The sequence below is a fragment of the Protopterus annectens genome, chromosome 10.part0 (assembly GCF_019279795.1).
Source record: "Protopterus annectens isolate FY-2018-M chromosome 10.part0, PAN1.0, whole genome shotgun sequence".
Classification (NCBI taxonomy): domain Eukaryota; kingdom Metazoa; phylum Chordata; order Ceratodontiformes; family Protopteridae; genus Protopterus; species Protopterus annectens.
The window spans coordinates 353846735-353865449 of record NC_056744.1 but is presented as its reverse complement, the minus strand read 5'-3'; the positions used below and the strand labels follow the sequence as shown (position 1 = coordinate 353865449).

General features: G+C 46.1%; 1 protein-coding gene across 1 annotated transcript in view; it reads right to left on the bottom strand.

The window, feature by feature from the left end:
• Nucleotides 1-15690, bottom strand: part of LOC122814149 (flavin-containing monooxygenase 5-like) — a 704592-nt gene extending 688902 nt beyond the window's left edge. The window contains exon 1 of the mRNA XM_044086762.1: nucleotides 15537-15690. Within this exon, the coding sequence (XP_043942697.1) occupies nucleotides 15537-15674 (138 nt within the window). The 5' untranslated portion in view covers nucleotides 15675-15690. The remainder of the gene's footprint in view (nucleotides 1-15536) is intronic.
• Nucleotides 15691-18715: the final 3025 nt, after the last annotated feature.

The window sequence follows — 18715 nt, the reverse complement described above, 5'->3', positions numbered from 1 at the left end:
CATTCTTCCTGTATAGATATGGGCCCTTTAGGGGGTGAGAGGGGGGGGGTAAAGTTAGCACTGAACCGATTTGCCAGGATGCTGGCAATATCAGTTGGTTCTGTAATTTTCGTGCCTTTGTGCTGTAACTCAGAGCAGATCTGAGTGTTGCCACTGAGATTCTTGACATAGCTATAGAATGCTTTGTGGTTGTCCTTGGATTTAGTGGCAATTTTGTTTCCGTAGCTAGCTTTGGAGGATCTTATAAGGGATCTCAGCTTCTTACTGAGGCTGACCAGGGAGCTCCCCTACTAATGGGATTTTACTCTCTTTTCCAACAGTTTCTTCCTTCTGTTGTACACTTTGTTTATGGCAGGGGACCACCAGATTGGCTTCCTTTTTTTTGGAGGATAGCGTCTTGGTTCTATTTGGGATAGCACGATCCATGCACTCGTGTAAGTGCTTATAAGAGTGTATTTGTGTAGGATTCAGCAGTTGTAACTGTATTGTCCATCTGCATGGGTGTCATGAAGTTCACCACTTCTGTCTTAAAAAGCATGAAGTTTACTTTGGAGAAATTTTTTACTGTGGTTTCCTTAATGGGAGGTGGGACGGGATGTGGATATCAAGGGTGATAAGCTTATGGTTGGATTGGACCAACGAGGAGTTGACTTCAGGTGTGGGACACTGGTCACTCATGTTGGTAATGACTAGGTCTAGGATACTATTGCCCCTGGTGGGGATGTGGATAAGTTGATCTAGGGCATTGGAGTTTATGAATTCTAGAAAGCGTTGAGCTAAAGAGTTGGTACACAAGTAGTTTTTCCAGTTAATGGTGGGGTAGTTGAAGTCACCCATTATTAGGGTGTTTGGTTGAACCCTAATATTTTCCAGTACATCAAGAAAAGAGGAGTGGGAATCCTGGGGCATGGTGGGGGATCTGTAGCAAGCTACAATTTGAATTGTAGTTTTTCCCAGAGTTAGTTGCGCTTGGATAACCTCGGATGCATTATGCTGAGCAACTAGCCTGGAGGTGTGGATATCCTTAATGAATATGGACACACCTCTGCCTTTGGTGTTTCGGTCCAGGTTACATGGCCGAAAAGTGTGGTATGAGTTATAGCCTGGTAGTGCAGGGGTGCTCTCTGGAGCCTTGATCCAGGTCTCAGTCACTGCACAGATATCGATGTTCTCCATTTTAAGGAGTGCCTCGAGTGAGTGCATTTTGAGATTTAGACTTCTAGCATTGAGTAGCATTACCTTCAGTCTTTGTTTGCCTGTTCCTGTTATGGTGGTGAATTTGTTATTTGAACCCTGCCTAAAAAAGGCACTATAGGGGCAGCAAGAGCCTTACCAGTATCTAGAATCCCAGGGGCGACAGGCGCAGGCCATCTGTGGCAAAGCATCGTGGTCTGTCGACCATGTCATCCCAAGCAGACAGATACTGGATCCCCTTAGAAATGACACCAGAAGCTTAACCAATTGTTGAAGTCAATCATTTTGTCCTTGTACTGCGGTATCATTCTGGGCGATGGCAGAATGCTACTCAGGGCTAGGGTCATACCTACTCTACTGTTGAATGACTGTGCTGGATGATATGTTTGAGAAAACATCAGATTTATATATATAAAACTATATATAAATATAAATATTTTGATATGGCTAAGTGGTAAATAACTTTGGCTATGGTGTGCAGGGTCTTGTGTTCGAGACTTGCAAAGACTGATTATTTTGCTGCTGGGCAGAACAAGGGCTGTTAGATACAGAGTGATTAAGGCACTTTTAAGCAGGTTTGCACTATGGTAAGCAATGCTAACTTCTGGTTAAATATTCTTACAGTCAGTTAGCCTCTAAATTGCTTAACCTATGCAGGCATTGCTTACCCGCACACAAACAGGCTTAAACCTGCTTATTGCTGCTTAAAAGTGCTTACTCCCACTTACCTCCGCGCTAATGTCTTTAAAAGAAATGTAAAAGGGGTACAAAGAGGGACAGACAGTAGGGACAATAGCTAGGGATATGCAAGACGGGTGTAGGGAAGGTCCATAGCCGCCCATTTCTTCTACAGCAACAGATATGCATATACACTGAATTTGGAGGTGGATTTGGACACTCAAACCCCCCTGAGAGAGGGGTGAGGACAACAATATGTTGTGAAGCCAATTAGACCAGATTACACATGTTTGTGTCCAGTGGACATGTGTGCGAAATGGACAGCTATGTATGGGGCGAGATTTTTTTGGGGGAACAGATTCTCCTTTTTTTCTTTTAAAGGTGAGAGTGGGATGCTGGGGAAGGAGAGAAGGTATAGTTGGGGAGGCAGGTTGGGTAGGATGACAGACAAGACAGCATACAGGGAGAGTATATGACATGTGGGGGGTAAACACTTTGAACAGCGAGGGGTGTTTGAAAGTCGGAAGCCCATGAGCCCCCAAATAGAAACAGTGGGACTGAGGTCTCCACCCATGGGCAGTCACCACTGCATCTTCACAGCCCCGAAGGTGGCTGTGTTGGGTAGGAGTGGAAGGCTGACCCTCTAAATGCGCCATGTGGCCGTCAAGCTGGTGTAGTTTATCTTGAAACTCCCTGCAGAGCTCGCTACGCACCAGATCCCGGACCTGACGACGGGTGACAGTTTCCTGTCTGCGCCTGCTCCCGGGGGTGGTAAGCCCCATCCCTTGAGGGGGTTCCACCCGAAGGTGGTGCAGGACCAGCAGACGAGGACGTTCCGGGGTGGACCCCAGACGTGCTAGTGCCCAGTGCCATGGCCAGATGAGGTGGGAGAGGTGGGTCCACTGGGACTGGCCTTCCCAAACGGGCTATGGTGTTGCAATTTTAAAACATATGTGGGTTAGTAATAGTCAACACATTCCAGGATTAGGTATAACAGCATGCATAGATATTTCCATTAACCCAAAACAGCAGATATGGAACAGCTGCATAGCAAACAGAACACATGCATATATGGAACCACAGTGGCCATTACAACAGCATGCAGATTACATTGATGGCAGCATACCGCCAATGTGGGGGTATTTCAATATGGCACATGCATAGAAACACATTTCAATATTTATCAAACAGGACATATGTCTCAACAGTAGACTTCATTGTACACATACCCATTTTGTTGTGTATTTAGACTATTGTTGCAGATATGGTGGGGGGGGGGGGGTGTCAACAAACAACTTGTATATCCCTGTAGTTCTCACTACTTTCTTAGTCACTCCTGTAATCTGTACCTTACAGGTATTACTACACTACCCTATGGCCTTAGGTTGAACAGCTGTATGTTTGCAGACAACTATATACGTGAACAAGAAGTTATGCACTCACCATAACGTTCGATGTATGTAGTCCATCTCGCCTGACATTCTTACCCGTGGGTTCGGAGCCGAATATCGGCTCCGACTCAGCCAAACTTTTCTAGCTCGAAATCTTCTATTGGCTGGGCTAAGAAGGTATCCCATGCTGCACTGCTGCATATCCCCAGATCTAGTTTGCTGCGAACACTACACTCATACCCCATGCAAAACAACATCCAAGTAAGGAGGAATAAATTAAAGGTGAAGGGAGCTCTAAAAACCAGACCTAACCTCCAGATCCTCCAGGAAGGGGGAAAGTGGGAGGGTAAGTAAGAATGTGAGGCGAGATGGACTACATACATCGAACGTTATGGTGAGTACATAACTTCTTCATGTAATGTAGTCCAATCTCGCCTACATTCTTACCCGTGGGACAGCGTCCCCAGCACCTACATCCCTGGGAGGCTCAGAGGAAGATACTCCTGAGTACTGTGGAACCAAAGGAAGACCTGCCCCTAGATACCACATCCAGCTTGTAATGAGTAACAAAGGTGTGAGGAGATGCCCAAGTACCTGCAGCACATATATCATCCATACACAATCTGGCCTGATAGGCTGTAGATGTAGATACAGCCCGAGTAGAGTGAGCCTTGACTGGAAACAGTAGGTCTTTACCCCCTGAGGAATAAGTGAAAGAGATGCAATTTGATATCCATCTGGATAGGGTGATTTTGGAGACAGGGGACCCAATTCTGTTTTCCGAAAAGGAGACAAACAGATGATCAGATTTTCGGAGATCTTTGGTTCTGTGCAGGGAGAAACGTAACTGTCTGTGTACATCCAATTGATGAAATTTAAATTCTGCCTTGTTTGAAAAATGGGGAAAAAACACTGGCAACTCAATAGATTGATTAAGATTAGATATGGACGCCACTTTAGGAAGAAAAGGGTTTGGTTTAAGAAAAACCCTATCCTTACGAAAGATCAAGTATGGAGGTTTGATAGAAAGAGTTTGAATTTCTGAAACGCGTCTGGCTGATGTGATGGCTATTAAAAAGGCAGTTTTCCAGGTCAAGAATTTTAAGTCACAAGTAGCTGCAGGCTCAAAGGGTGGTGAAGTAAGGGCTTGCAGAACAAAATTTAGATCCCAGGGCATGATCGGCTCTGAAACAGGAGGACGGAGTAACACAGTGCCCTTCAGGAAAGCCTTACAGAGTCTGTGAGCCATCAGACTAGGCTCATTAGCAACATGAAAATTAGAAATCGCTGCCAACTGAACTTTAATGGTAGCGGATGCTGAGCCCTGCTGGAAAAGCATGGACAAAAACTCCAAGACGGAAGCAACTGGAGCTGTGTAAGGGTCAATTCCTTGGGTATGAAAACCTCTTCCATTTGCTGGAATAAATCTTCCTAGTAGAGGGCTTATGAGAGGAAGATAAAATATGAACTACCTCAGGTGAAAAGTGATGAAGCCTAACTAACGACAGAAGTGGAGTAGCCAGGTTGTCAACCGGAGGGTCCGCAGAGAGGGGTGGAACTGTCCCGACATGTGTTTCAGTAAGTCTGGTTGTGGGTCCAGAATCCAAGGTGTGTCCACAATGTAGGGATGGAGAAAGGGGAACCAGACTTGACGAGGCCAGTGTGGAGCAATTAGAATCATTCTGCTTCCCAAGGATTGCACTTTCTGAATCACTTGATAGCAAGGGAAACGGAGGGAAAGCATAAAGCATACCGGAGGGCCAATCGTGGACTACAGCATCCCTGGGTGACTCCCGCTGTGGGGGGATCAGCGTGAAGTAGCTGCTGCATTTGGCATTGAGGGGGCTGGCAAAAAGGTCGCAGCAAGGCTGACCCCATCTGCTGAAGATTCGTTCTGCAACTAGACGATTCAGGGACCACTCGTAAGGCATCAGAATAGCTCTGCTTAGCCTGTCTGCTATCACGTTGGACTTCCCCTGAATGTGCGTTGCCACCAGAAACCATTGGGAAGATACTGCCCACTGCCACACTCGCATGGCCTCTCTGCACAGGGGGTATGATCTGGTTCCTCCCTGCTTGTTCAGATACCACACCACTGACCTATTGTCTATGTGTATTGCAATAGTCCCTAGAGGTAGAAAGCTCTGAAGTGCCTGCAACACAAGTAGCACCGCTCTCATCTCTAGGACGTTGATATGCAGATGTATCTCGTGATCTTGCCACGTGCCTTGGACTGTCCTGCCGAGATAATGCCCCCCCCCCACCCCATCTGGGAAGCTTCCGTGGTCACTGTGGCAACCTGGGGTGGTGGAACTAAGGGTTTTCCGCGGTCCAGATTGTTGGTGCAAAGCCACCAACTGAGATCCTGTTTGCATCTGTCCGTGAGCAAAATAGGGTGGGAAAGTGGAAGCCTCTGGAGAGACCATTGAGCAAAGAGGAGCCATTGAAGGAGCCTCATGTGCAATCTCGCTAGAGGGACTAACATAATTGTTGCTGCCATAGTCCCCAGGAGTTGGAGAATCCATTTTGCATTCGCTTTTCTCAAGGGTAGCAGGGTGTGCACCTATTGCTGTAACTGCAGTAAAAAGGCTCGCATCTGAACGGTGTCTAGCTCTGCACCTATAAAAATGACATGCTATGAGGGCAACAAGGCAGATTTTTCCCAGTTCAGTGTTATGCCCAACTGCTGACAGAGTGATGGTAGCGTCCCTGGTTTGGATTAGTAGATGCCTGATGGGGGCGGTGAGGAGCCAGTTGTCCAGATATGGAAACACTTGGAATCCTTGACGTCTCAAGTGAGCTGTCACCACCGCCATACACGTGGTGAACACCCTGGGGGCTGTGGTGAGACTAAAGCGCAGGGCTCGAAACTGAAAATGACTGGCTCCCAGCCGGAAGCGTAGGTGACTCCTGGATGCCCTGTCCATTTTGATATGGTAGTAAGCATCCTTGAGGTCGATGGAGCACATCCATACTTCTTTTCCCAACAATGGGAGAATTGACTGTAGTGTGACCATACGGAACTTGAACTTTTATACATAGTTGTTCAGTTGGCTGAGATCCAATATGGGTCTCAGGTCCCCTGTTCTTTTCGGCACCAAAAAGAATCTTGAGTAAGTCCCTAATCCGATCTGGTCTGAGGGGACATGCTGGATGACTCCTTTTTCTAGCAGCTTTGAAACTTCTGAAGCTGCGTGATCCCTTTGACTGGGTGGAACGTCCGGGATTTTTCTGACTGGAGGGGGATCTGACGAAAAGGGATGACATAACCTCCGGAAATTATTCGTAATACCCATCGTTCCTGGGTGATGCTTTGTCAGGCTTCCAGGTATAACGATATTCGACCCCTGACTGGCTCTGGAAACTTACAGTCAGGCATCCCATCGGGGAATGACGGTAGGGAGAGCCGTGAAAGGAATCACGGTCTCCCGAATTGCGGGAGCCCCCTCTGCCTCTAGGGCGGCATCTCCCTGAATAAACTCCTCCTCCTCTGCCTCTGGAGGGGGGCTCACCTTGTGCACCGGGAAAAAACCTCTGTGATTTTTTGAATCACATCTTCCCACCCCTCTGGGCCTTGGGGTAAGGCCTAGAGGGAAGGGAAAAACGGACCCCTACAGCAGACAGAGTCTTTCCCTCCTGCTCGCACCTGGTGAGGGTGTCTTTCACCTTGGTTCCGAACAAAGAAGAACCATCAAAGGGGGCGTCAGTGAAAGACTTGAAGGCCTCCGTGAAATGACAAAGGCGCATCCAGGCTTGCCTCCTAAGGGCGACTCCTGAGCTTGCTGCCCTATTCACTCCCTCGTCTGCATATGAAATGAGCCACATGGAGGCGTTAACGATGGAATTGAGGGTAGACACCTGGGCGTTAACCATCTGGGCCACCGCCTCAGGAACGTTACCTATGAGAGTATCTCCTAACTCCTTGAGGAGATCTCACTGGAGCAGAGTAAAATGATAAAGGTAGTTCAGCGACCGTAAGGTAAAGGTTGCTGACGAGAGGGTACGCTTCCCGTACTGGTCCATGGTCCTAGACTCCTTGTTAGGAGGATGGACGGAGGAAGAAGCTTCGGCTAACTCCTTCTGAGTGGCCACCGCCACCACCATGGCATCCACAGGGACTCCTTTGGACAAAAACTGCTTACCCGGGGGAGCAGACAGAAATTTATTGGGTTTCCTGGGTATGGGTTCCACAGAATCAGGGTTCTCCCACACCCTACGACAAATTAAATCCAGGAGCTCGAAGGGTGGACACACCCAGGAAGTGGAGGGCTGAGCACCAAAGGCCTTCAGAAAGACAGACTCCTCCTCGGAGGAGGCTTTGGACGGCCAGTCACCTCTGTTTCAATATCTCCAGGATGTCGGAGAAAGAAACATCGTCAGAGGATGATTTGGGGGACCCCTCCGATTCCTCGAGGTCAGTATCTGAGGTGATAGACTCATCCTGGGAGTCTGTGCTTCTTCTTGCACGTTTTCTTTCTAGGGGGCTCCTCAGGCAAAAACTCTGAGGGGCCCTCAGAAACTTGGCGACCACTCATGGGGGTATCCCTAGGCCTTGAGGCTCCGCTGTCTACAGATAGGTGGTGATCAGAGGCTCTCACCGGAGTGATAGGGGACAGAATGACCGACCCGCATGATGTGGCTGAAGATCTGGCCAGCGCACTCTGCATGGCCTCAAAAGCTGCCCCCACCCCCCCGAGTCCAAGGACCGGCCAGCCTCCGAGACCACGACAGGAGTCTGGGTTCCCCGAGCCGAGGCACTGAGCGGGAGACTAGGAACCAAAAGGTGTCCCGAGGTGTCCCCCTCGGGCCCGAGTGAAGAATCCCGAGTCCCGAACCCCGTGGATGGTGCCGACGGGGTCGGAGCTGATGTGGGCACCGATAAGCCCGGAGGGGCCATCGGAACCGACCTAGGAACATCACATGGAGCGGAACATTCCAGCTCTGAAGACAGAGATGCGCTCTGAGGAGGAATAATCGAAGAAGCTATTGGGACGGGCTCTGGAGCAGACTGGGACGGAGCCGAGAACAATTTAGCCAAAACCGGTGACTGAAGGAGCCTCTGCACCACCTTATCAACATCCACATCTGAAAGTGTCCTGGAGGATTTGGAGGACAGGGAGGGAGATCGGGATCTCCTCTCAGGTGACACTGATCTAGTACTGGGCGATCGGCTCCGAAGAGGTTCCAATATAATTGGAGCCAACGCCGGTTCCATCAAAACCGACACTTCCTGCGGCCCCGAGGACAGTGGAGCCGAGGAGGTTGAAACTAGTTTCATTACTTTCTCCGGAGGCTCCGAGGAGTCTGAAGGAGCTGGAGATCTCTTTTTTGATTTTGTGGATTTTGATTTTGAACTGCAAGCAGAATCCATGGCCTCTTTGAACGAGGGGTTCAAGAGTCCCTTAAGAATTAACTTATTCTTTCTTTCTTGGAGCACCCTGGGACTAAAAGCATGGCAGAAGCTGCAGGACTCCTGCAGGTGGATTGCTCCCAGACAAAAAACGCATACTGAATGTTCATCGGTGATGGACATCTTGTAACCACACAGAGCACTTTTTAAAACCCGAAGGTTCGTGCTCCTTGGAATCTTTGGACATCTTGAAAATTAATCACAATGACCAATACACCGAGCAAGTCACTGCCTGACTGGAAAGACAACTACAGTCACACAAAACACCACACTAAGCGCGGGAACAAATTTTTCCACAAACAGCAGCACACACAATCCTCAGAAGGGACACACACTAAGACGACTAGGGCTAAAAACCTCTAACTAAAACGGTTTTAGACCAAAACTCGCATACAGAACAAGGAAGACAGACACTAAAACCTCTAATTCAAACGGTTTTAGATAGCAAAAAACAAACACAGGGACAAGTAAGGGGACGGACTAGGTCCTCTAACTGAAACGGTCCTAGCCCGTTGGAACAGCTAGTGGGATACCACAAAAACAATCACACAACAGATTATACCCAAAAAACACCAAACAGAAATAGCTATTAAAATAGCTTTTGTTTGTAACAAATTCTCTCAAGAAGAAGAAAAAAGGTACTTAGCCACAGCCAAGAGCGAGACCACGTCTGAGCTACACAAGTGGCAAACGAGATCTGGGGATATGCAGCAGTGCACCATGGGATACCTTCTTAGCCCAGCCAACAGAAGACTTCGAGCTAGAAAAGTTTGGCAGAGTCAGAGCCGATATTCGGCTCCGAACCCACGGGTAAGAATGTAGGCGAGATTGGACTACATAACATCTGTGTTTTACCTACAGTATACACCTCTTACCTGGTATACCTGTGGAGGTATTGTTTGTTAACACTACCTGACTGTTTCTACGCATATTCCCAGATTTCAGGTTGATATGCACATACCTCTAAATCTCTTATTGCACACACTCTGGTCAAGGCTTGACAACATGCAGGTGGAACTGGGACATATTTTGACAATTGCCCTCAAACTTGTGGTGAGTTGCTACCACTCCCAGGATTCGAACCATGGCTGTGTCTGCTAAAAATAAAACAGGGTACATCACTGTTGAGTATGCTATTTAGATATTGCTGTGCATCTCTTCACTGATTTCTGTCTATAAGTCTCCCGTGGTTTTACAATCTGACTTTGTAACTACAACAGTCTTATACAGGGATTCCTGGACAGTTTTATTATGTAGCACAGTGTGGATGACAGTGATGAGTAATACATTATTATTCAGAGAAACTCCAACACAAACAATGCCATACAATACCAGACTAAACAGTACCAGTCCAGGATTTCAATCTTTTATTACCAGGCACAGTTTTCTTATCTGACAGACCTGTGGAGGGAAGGTTTAACACTACCTGAATGTTGCCACACATGTTAACAGATTCCACGTTATTATTATGCACAGCCTCTGCACACACACTGGTCATAGCTTTACAACATGGGGATAGAGATGGGACATAATCTGCATATTACTCTCATAACATTTTGGTGAGTTGCTAGAGTGACAGGTTTTTCTTATATTTATGACAGTTATGATGTCTGACAATCAGTTGTGTGTCATTATTTGCTGCCTAAACTTCTGGGATCATCCCACTGATTTGCCAGGGGACAGGGTGACAGGCAGAAAAATTAAGCAAATTATCTGAACTTTCTGACAAAATCTGTACAGTTGAGGGGTATGATTATGCATACAGCTTACTACCACTCCCAGGATTGGAACCATGGCTATGTGTGTGCTAGAAATACAACAGTTTACGTCACAGTTGAGTATGCTATTTGGATTTTGGGGTCTATATATTAGAATATCGAAAGATGTAAACACTGAATGTTTAAATGTCGAACTGTATTCAGCGAAAGCTGAAAACAACGAACATACAGAACAGCGAATTTTTTCCTAGGGAAAAAATTTGCTGTTCCAAAACACATACACACAACACAAGCACACCAAACAAACAGCAATCCACACACATACACCTAAAATCTTACATCTAACCCTACACTAAACTATACACACACCACTAACTATCCACTTACCTTAACCCAAACCCTAAGGTCCATCACTATCGCACACTCAACCGCGCCCTAACCCTAACTCACCTACCCCGCCCTAACCCTAACTCACCTACCCCACCCTAACCCTCATGTTCACACAATCACACACTTACCTGACCTGCGCCCTAACCCTAACTCACCTAACCCACCCTAACCCTCACATCCACACAATCGCACACATACCTAACCCGCGCCCTAACCCTAACTCACCTAACCCACCCTAACCCTCACATCCACATAATCGCACACATACCTAACCCGCACCCTAACCCTAACTAACCTAATCCACACTCAATCGCACACTTACCTGAACCCAACCCGTAACTTTCCACCACAGTGCTGAAAATACCGAAGCAACAGAAATGGACAACCGAATTCTTTCCCTAGGAAAAAATTTGGTTTTCTGTTGCTTCGATATTTTCAGTTTTCGCTGAATACAGTTCGACATTTAAACATTCGGTGTTTACATCTTTCGATATTCTAATATAGACCCGGATATTGTTGTGCATCTTTTCACTGTTTTCTGTCAAAGTCTCCCTCATTTGTACAATATGGCCTTGTGATTACAACAGTCGTATACAAACATTCCTACACATTTTATTTATGTAGCACAGTGTGGGTAACAGTGATCTGCGGTAGTGGTGCTGCGGTAGCGTTGTCGCCTCACAGTAAGACGCTGTCCGGTTCGATTCTCAGTTAGAGCGTCTTCTGCGTGGAGACGTGTGAATGGGCGTACCTTCGTTGAAGGTTGTGCGTTAGGCCTGGCAAGCCAGTACGTAAAAATCAACTGCCAATCATTAGTGGACCGGAGTTCCGCTGTGGCAACCCCTAACCAGGAAAAGCCAAAAGACACAAACAAAGTGTGGGTAACAGTGCTTAATACAATAGTACTATTCAGAGAATGCAACACTACATTACCATATGATACCAGAGTAAACACAAGCAGTCCAGGAGTTAGACCTTTACTGCCAGGCTGTTACCCTTTTATTTACACACAACCTATATGAGACTCTTCCTGCCATATTGCCTGATTTATTCAGTACATCCCATACACAATACAGGTTTTATACTGGCAATTAACTTTCTATTACTTTTAGATTTCTTATGACAGTACATGCAAGATTATTACTAACTTGCCTCACAACGCAGCCTTTGCAGCCTACAAGCATGGGCTTCCTAATTCACAGCCCGCTCTACTACAGCTGTCATAAGAGGAATATTTAGCCATACCTATCCATAATATACATGAGCTAGGCAATTATTAAACAGTTAGTAGAATGAGTACTTACACATTGCTAGGACATCACCCTGCCTAGCTTCCTGGATCCACTGATCCAAGAGCTCTCTCTTCATAGGTTCATATCCTCTGTTTCAGGTTGGAATATGCTTGACCTGCTTACCAGTTCGAGGGATGCCAGTGGCACTGGTGAGGTCACAGGCGAGACGGTCCAAGGCTTCCGCTTTATATTGGGAACCCTGGTACTGGCCCTGCAGCAGTCTCTCTTCATGGTCTTTAACCAGGAGTCCCGCCATGACCTTAGACTCCTGGATGCCCCAGAACTGCGCTCAGAATCATGATCCTTCCCCAACACTGGCCATTGTGCCTACAGGAGGAAGTTGCAACCAGTTATGAGACGTATTCCCACCTGTGTGGGTTTAAATAGGGAAGATTTCCCTCACTTTGCCATGATTGGATGGTTTTGAAAATGCTAAGCTATGGGCAAACCTGCTTACCTAAGGTTGGCATCGCTTAAAGGGGCATATCAATGGGCAAATCTAATTTAGCTGGGCTACGCATTGCTTACACCTGGTAAGCAGAGGTGTGCAATGCTTACGCCAACCAAGAAAGTTATTTTCCTGTGCCACTGTCTAGCAGAGACACAGAAGTGATCCCCAGGGTGTATTACCTATTTTCCATCCACTCAAGATTTTTCTTGAAGAGTGCTAATGAAGAACTTTGCTTGACATAGATGGGTAGCTTGTTCCAAAGTACAGGAAGTCTCTGGGACAGGAATCTATCCCTCCAGCATGTCCTGTTTATTGTGGTGACAAGGTTTAGGTCCCTAGAGCGTGTAGCTTGGAGGGATTGGGATTTCTTTAGGTGTAGCATGTCCAACAGCTCTGGGTTTGACATAGCTTTATATGTTAGGCAGAGATAACCTCGGAGCAGGCGATATGCTACGGAGTAAAGCTGGAGTTTGAGGCGGTCAGTGTAGGGCATTTGTTTGAGGCCAGTAATCCTCTTTGTGAGGTACTTCTGTGGCCCTTCCAGCTGCTGCAGATGTCTTGTGAGGTACATTCCAAAAGGGGTGTTGTTCTCTATAATGGGTCTAATGAGTGACGAGTAGAGGGGAACAATGACCTCTTTTTTCCTGGATGAGAACCCTTTTATGATGAGGTGTGCCACGTAGAAGGACTTCCTGACTACTGTGGCGATGTAACTATCAAAGGAGAGACTACTGTCCACCTGGGTCCCAAGGTCTCTTATCACGCATTCAGTGTTAAGTAGATTGCTGCCTATGTGTTAGTTCATGGGTACAGAGTTTTTATCAAAGGGGATGACACTGCACTTTTTGGCATTGAGCTTGAGGCCATGGCTCTGACACCACGCATCTGTCTCAGTGAGGCCCTTCTGTAGGATGTCCAGATCATTTGGGGACTTGACTATGGCTCCTAGTTTGCAGTCATCTGCGAACTTCATTAGCCAGCGGCCTTCTGTGTTAGCCTGCACTTCAGAGAAGTAGATACCAAACACGAGAGGTCCCAGGACGGAACCCAGTGGTACTCCACTTGTCACTGCTTTGAGGACAGATTTGGAGTCTCAACATTTACAGTGTGGGTTCTGTCAGTGAGCCAGTTGGCAACCATCTTGTGACGTAGGGATTTATACCTAGTTTAGTGAGTTTAGCTATAATTCCAGAATGGGGGATGGTGTCGAAAGCCTGAATCCCTGATTCATGTGTACGTACACTGTATAGGGTACTTGTGTTTATCGGGGGATTTCACCACTTTATTACAATGACACCTCACATCTGGACAATGCAGTACTCCAGTTCATAAATATATGTTATTTAGTAGGTTATACAACAAACAAATTGTTTATAAATTCCTTTCACATGTAAAACTGTGATTTTGCTATAGTGAGGATTTGTTTGGGTATACCTCAATTTTATGTACAGGTGTGATGGCTTGGTGGTTAACTGCTGTGACTATAGTGTACAGGGTCCTGGGTTCAAGACCTGCACGGGCTGTTTATTTTGTTAATGGGCAGAACAAGGACTGTTGGATACAGAGTGATTAAGGCACTTAAACAGTTGTCAGCGGGTTTGCACGACGGTATGCAATGCTAACTTCTGGTTAAATATTCTTACCCCCACACAAACAGGATTAAACCTGCTTACTACTGCTTAAAAGAGCTTACTCCTGCTTACCCCCGCACTAATTTAGAAAGAAAGGAGCCATGGGTCTTGGGAAAGTGGTAGATTTGGGCACTTTATACATTTTTAACACTATTTACTGTATGGTATTGATTTATCATTCATTACACATTATAACTTTGTTTAGTATCCCTGATTCATGTGTACATATACTGTATGGGGCACTTGTGTTTACCTGTGGATTTTTCCACATTATTACAATGACACCTCACATCTAAACAATGCAGTACTCCAGTTCACAAATATATGTTATTTAGTAGGTTATACAGCAAAAAAAATGTTCATGAATTGCTTTCACATGGAAAAGGAATTTACTACAGTGAGGATCGAACCAGGAATGACTGCTCGCAAAGCGAACGCTGTAACCACTACACTTTTGCAGTACTACTTCTACTGAATGTATCTTGCTATTTACCTGTTTTTGCCATTTAAGCTACAGTATGCGTAGCTAAGCAATGGGCAAACCCGCGCAGCTACGGTTAAATTTAAATGTTTGATAAAATATTTAGTGTTATTTTGTCTAAGAAGGGACAGGTTTCACTTATTGCTGTGGATTTCTGTGTGCATCTGCACATGACAGAAATCCTAGCGTGTTTGTTGTGATTGTTGTCATAGCCTTCTACCAATCAGGGACAGATCTCAACAGAATCAGGAAAAACTCCAGAATAAATCGGGGACAATTTTCAAATATTAGTTCTACTAACTTGAGACAGTAACAGAATCAAAATGTCAATTAATATACATTTCCTGACGTGAAATAACTACTCAGCTCTTCATTACTGTCATATTTATTTATTAAGTATAATTTGCCACCATTTGTTCAACAGGCACCAGTGTTAACAGGGATTCACAGGGACAAAGCTGAACTTTGAGTCAAAATCTGGGACAGCTGAGAGGCCTGAGTTGTACTATGAGCGTTCTCGCTCAATTTGATTGCCGAACTGCAATTCTTAAGTGCAGGAGTGTGTATCTTGTGAGAGCTCTGCTCTCAGACACACCCCCTGCACTCGTCCACGTTCCGTGTCCGTTTAGGAGCAGAGACAGCGTGCCTTCATAACTATGTATGGCACGGTGCCATGCTGCTCTTAAACGGTCGTTTCCATGTAGGAATAAGCTATTCCTGCACAGAAGTTTACTGAATCCCGGGGTTTATATTTTTTACATGATATGTGCATATATGCCTTGTTCTAGTGTAACTGACTCCTTCAAATATGTATAAAACTTTCCCATGAGGCTTGCTGCAAAAGCAAAGGACAAAGCAGAGAACATTGATGGCAACTACTTGGAATATGATTGTACCTACCTTAAATCGCCACAGCCCTCCAAAGTCTGAGCTTCTCTCAAAGCAGGTGGGTTCAAGCCCTTCATCCAGGCAACATTTGATAGCACAAAGGCCACTGGCACCTGCACCTATAACTGCCACTTTTTTAGCCATGGTCATTTGTCAATGGCAATCACTAGTGACCTGCAAAGAAGGAAAAAATGGGACTGATTAGTTATTCTGTATAAAGAGCATCAAGATTCTGACTTTTTTTTTTATTTATTATACTGCTTGAAGGGGTGGAACCAGAGAGTAAATTAGTACTTTATTGATCATTCATTTTCGTGTTGACTTACATGTTCAAGCGTAGCACATTGAGGCAAGAGTACAGATCTTTTGCATATGCAAATTGATAAAATATCAAAATAATGTACTGTGGAGATAGTTCAAAGACTTTGCTACTGCCCTATGTTATCGAAAACAACTGTGCAGCATGTACTACAGCAGTTTCTTTTCTTTCCATTAAAACAGTAAAAAAAAGAAGTTATGTACTCACCATAACGTTCCATCTGAGTAGGTAACTTCATTTGTCATCAACCTATGGGTATCGGATACGACCTGAATCTGAGCCGGCAGCTTTCCAAGCTAGAGATCTGAGCTCCAAGCTCCTCCCCTTACCCATAATACCCTGCCACCTCCTTCCAATCCTCCGATCGCGTTTGCCCATCCATACAATCTCACAATGACAAAACAACAACCTAGAGAATCCTAACCTAAGGATTAAAAAAATGACCTGAAAAACCATTCTAGTGTACAGAAAGTCAAAGAACCAGGTTAGAGGGAAGGAGGGGGGGGGGGGTCGGTAGATGACAAATGAAGTTACCTACTCAGATGGAACGTTATGGTGAGTACATAACTTCTTTATCTGAAGTAGGCAACTTCATTTAATCATCAACCTGTGGGACAGAGTCCCCAGCTACCAAAAACTTGGGAGGTCGTCAAGGAAGGATATTCCGGAGCACTGCAGAGCCAAAAGCCGCCCTTCCTCTAGGCACTAAATCTAATTCATAATGAGAGATAAAGGTATGAGAAGATGCCCAAGTAGTCGCAGAGCAAATATCATCTAAGGGAATTCTCGACCAGAATACAGCAGATGTAGCCATAGAACGGGTAGAGTGAGCGTGAACCCCAGTAGGCTCTGGCAGGCCAGATAGTTTATATGTGAGCAGAATGCAATTCGAAATCCATCTGGCTAGAGTCACTTTCGACACAGGCTTACCCAAGAAGGGTTTAGCAAAAGAGACAAAGAACTGATCAGACTTGCGGAAGGCCGCTGTTCTGTGCAAATAAAAACGTAACTGTCTATGAACATCTAACAAATGAAGTTTGTACTCCCCTCTGTTTTGAAAGTTAGGGAAAAACACTAGAAGATTAATGGACTGATTGATGTTCAACTTGGATGCCACTTTAGATAGGAAAGATGGGTTAGTCCTGAGAGAGACCCTGTCCTTATGGAAAACCAGATACGGGGCTCTAATACAGAGAGCCTGGAGCTCCGACACCCTTTTGGCTGAGGTAATAGCTACCAAAAAGGCAGCTTTCCAGAACAAAAATTTCAAATCAACAGAAGCTGTAGGTTTAAAAGGAGGTTCAGTTAAAGCCTGAAGGACCAAGGTTAGATCCCATGGAGGGACGGGGTTCCTAACAGGGGGTCTCAAGAGAAACGTACCTTTCAGAAAGGTCTTGCAAATCTTGGTGGAAGCTAGGGGACTGAGATCGTCTCCAATGTGAAAATGCGAGATGGCAGCCATTTGAACCTTTACAGTAGAAGAACTGGCCCCTTGCTGAAAAATATAAGATAGAAAATCGAGCACTGCTGGAATGGGAGCAGTGAAAGGGTCCAAATTCCTATGAGACGCCCAAATAGAAAAACGCTTCAATTTACTATTGTAAACCTTCCTGGTAGAAGGTTTATGCGCTGCTACCAGGATAGATCTAACTGCAGACGAGATACCGGGAGTACTAGCAACTAATGGAACTGGATCAACCATGCTGAGAACTTGAGATCGACCAGATTCGGGGGTTTTAGTCCCGAAGGATGAGATAGTACATCCGGCATGGGATCAAAGATCCAGAGAGGAGCTATAAGATGAGACCGCAGGCACGAGAACCAGGTTTGACGAGGCCAGAATGGGGCTATGAGGATAATCTTGTTCCCTAACCGACGAGCTTTATGTAAGAATTTTGTTATCAATGGAAGAGGAGGATAAGCATACAGAAGACCGGGTGGCCATGCATGGACTAGAGCGTTCCTGGGGCTTTCCCCCGGAGGGGGAATTAGAGCGAAAAACTCGCTGCACTTCGCGTTGGAAAGCGGCTCGAAGAGATCGCAGCAAGGCTGACCCCACTTGCGGAAGATCTGTTTCGCTACTAAGGGATTCAGGGACCACTCGTAAGGCGATAGGATAGTTCGACTCAGTTTGTCCGCTAGGATGTTGGACCAACCCGGAATGTGCGTTGCTAACAGAAAACGGTTGGTGGATATCGCTCAAGCCCAAACCCTCATGGTCTCTCGGCAAAGAGAGTAAGACCTGGTCCCCCCCTGTTTGTTGATGTACCACACCACTGACATGTTGTCTGAATCGCAATCGTCCCCGGAGGGAGAAAGGCATGACGGGCTTGCAACGCTAGAAGCACCGCCCTCATCTCCAGAACACTGATATGCAGAACGGTATCTGTCTGAGTCCACGTACCTTGAACAGTTCTGCCCATGTAGTGCCCCCCCCCCACCCCAGGCGAGAAGCGTCGGTGGTCACCGTGGCTTGGGGTTGCGGTAAAACAAACTGTTGTCCTTCCCGAAGCTCTCGGGAGTGGAGCCACCACAAGAGGGAATTTCTGCAAACTCTGCTGAGAGGAATCGGTAAGTCAAACGGGTGATGAAGGATGGACCACTGAACCTGCAAGGTCCACTGGAGAATCCTCATGTGCAAGCGAGCTAAGGGCGCGAGACTGATTGCTGCTGCCATGGACCCTAAAGCTCTCAGGACTAACTCCGCTGATGGGGCAGGTGACTGAAGAAGGACTAAAATGTGTAAGGTCAAGCTGTGAAGTCTTTCTGATGTCAATAAGGCCTTGGTCTGAAGAGTGTCTATCCTGGCCCCTATGAACTCCAAGACTTGAACTGGTTGAAGGGATGACTTCAAGTTTATGGTGATCCTCAA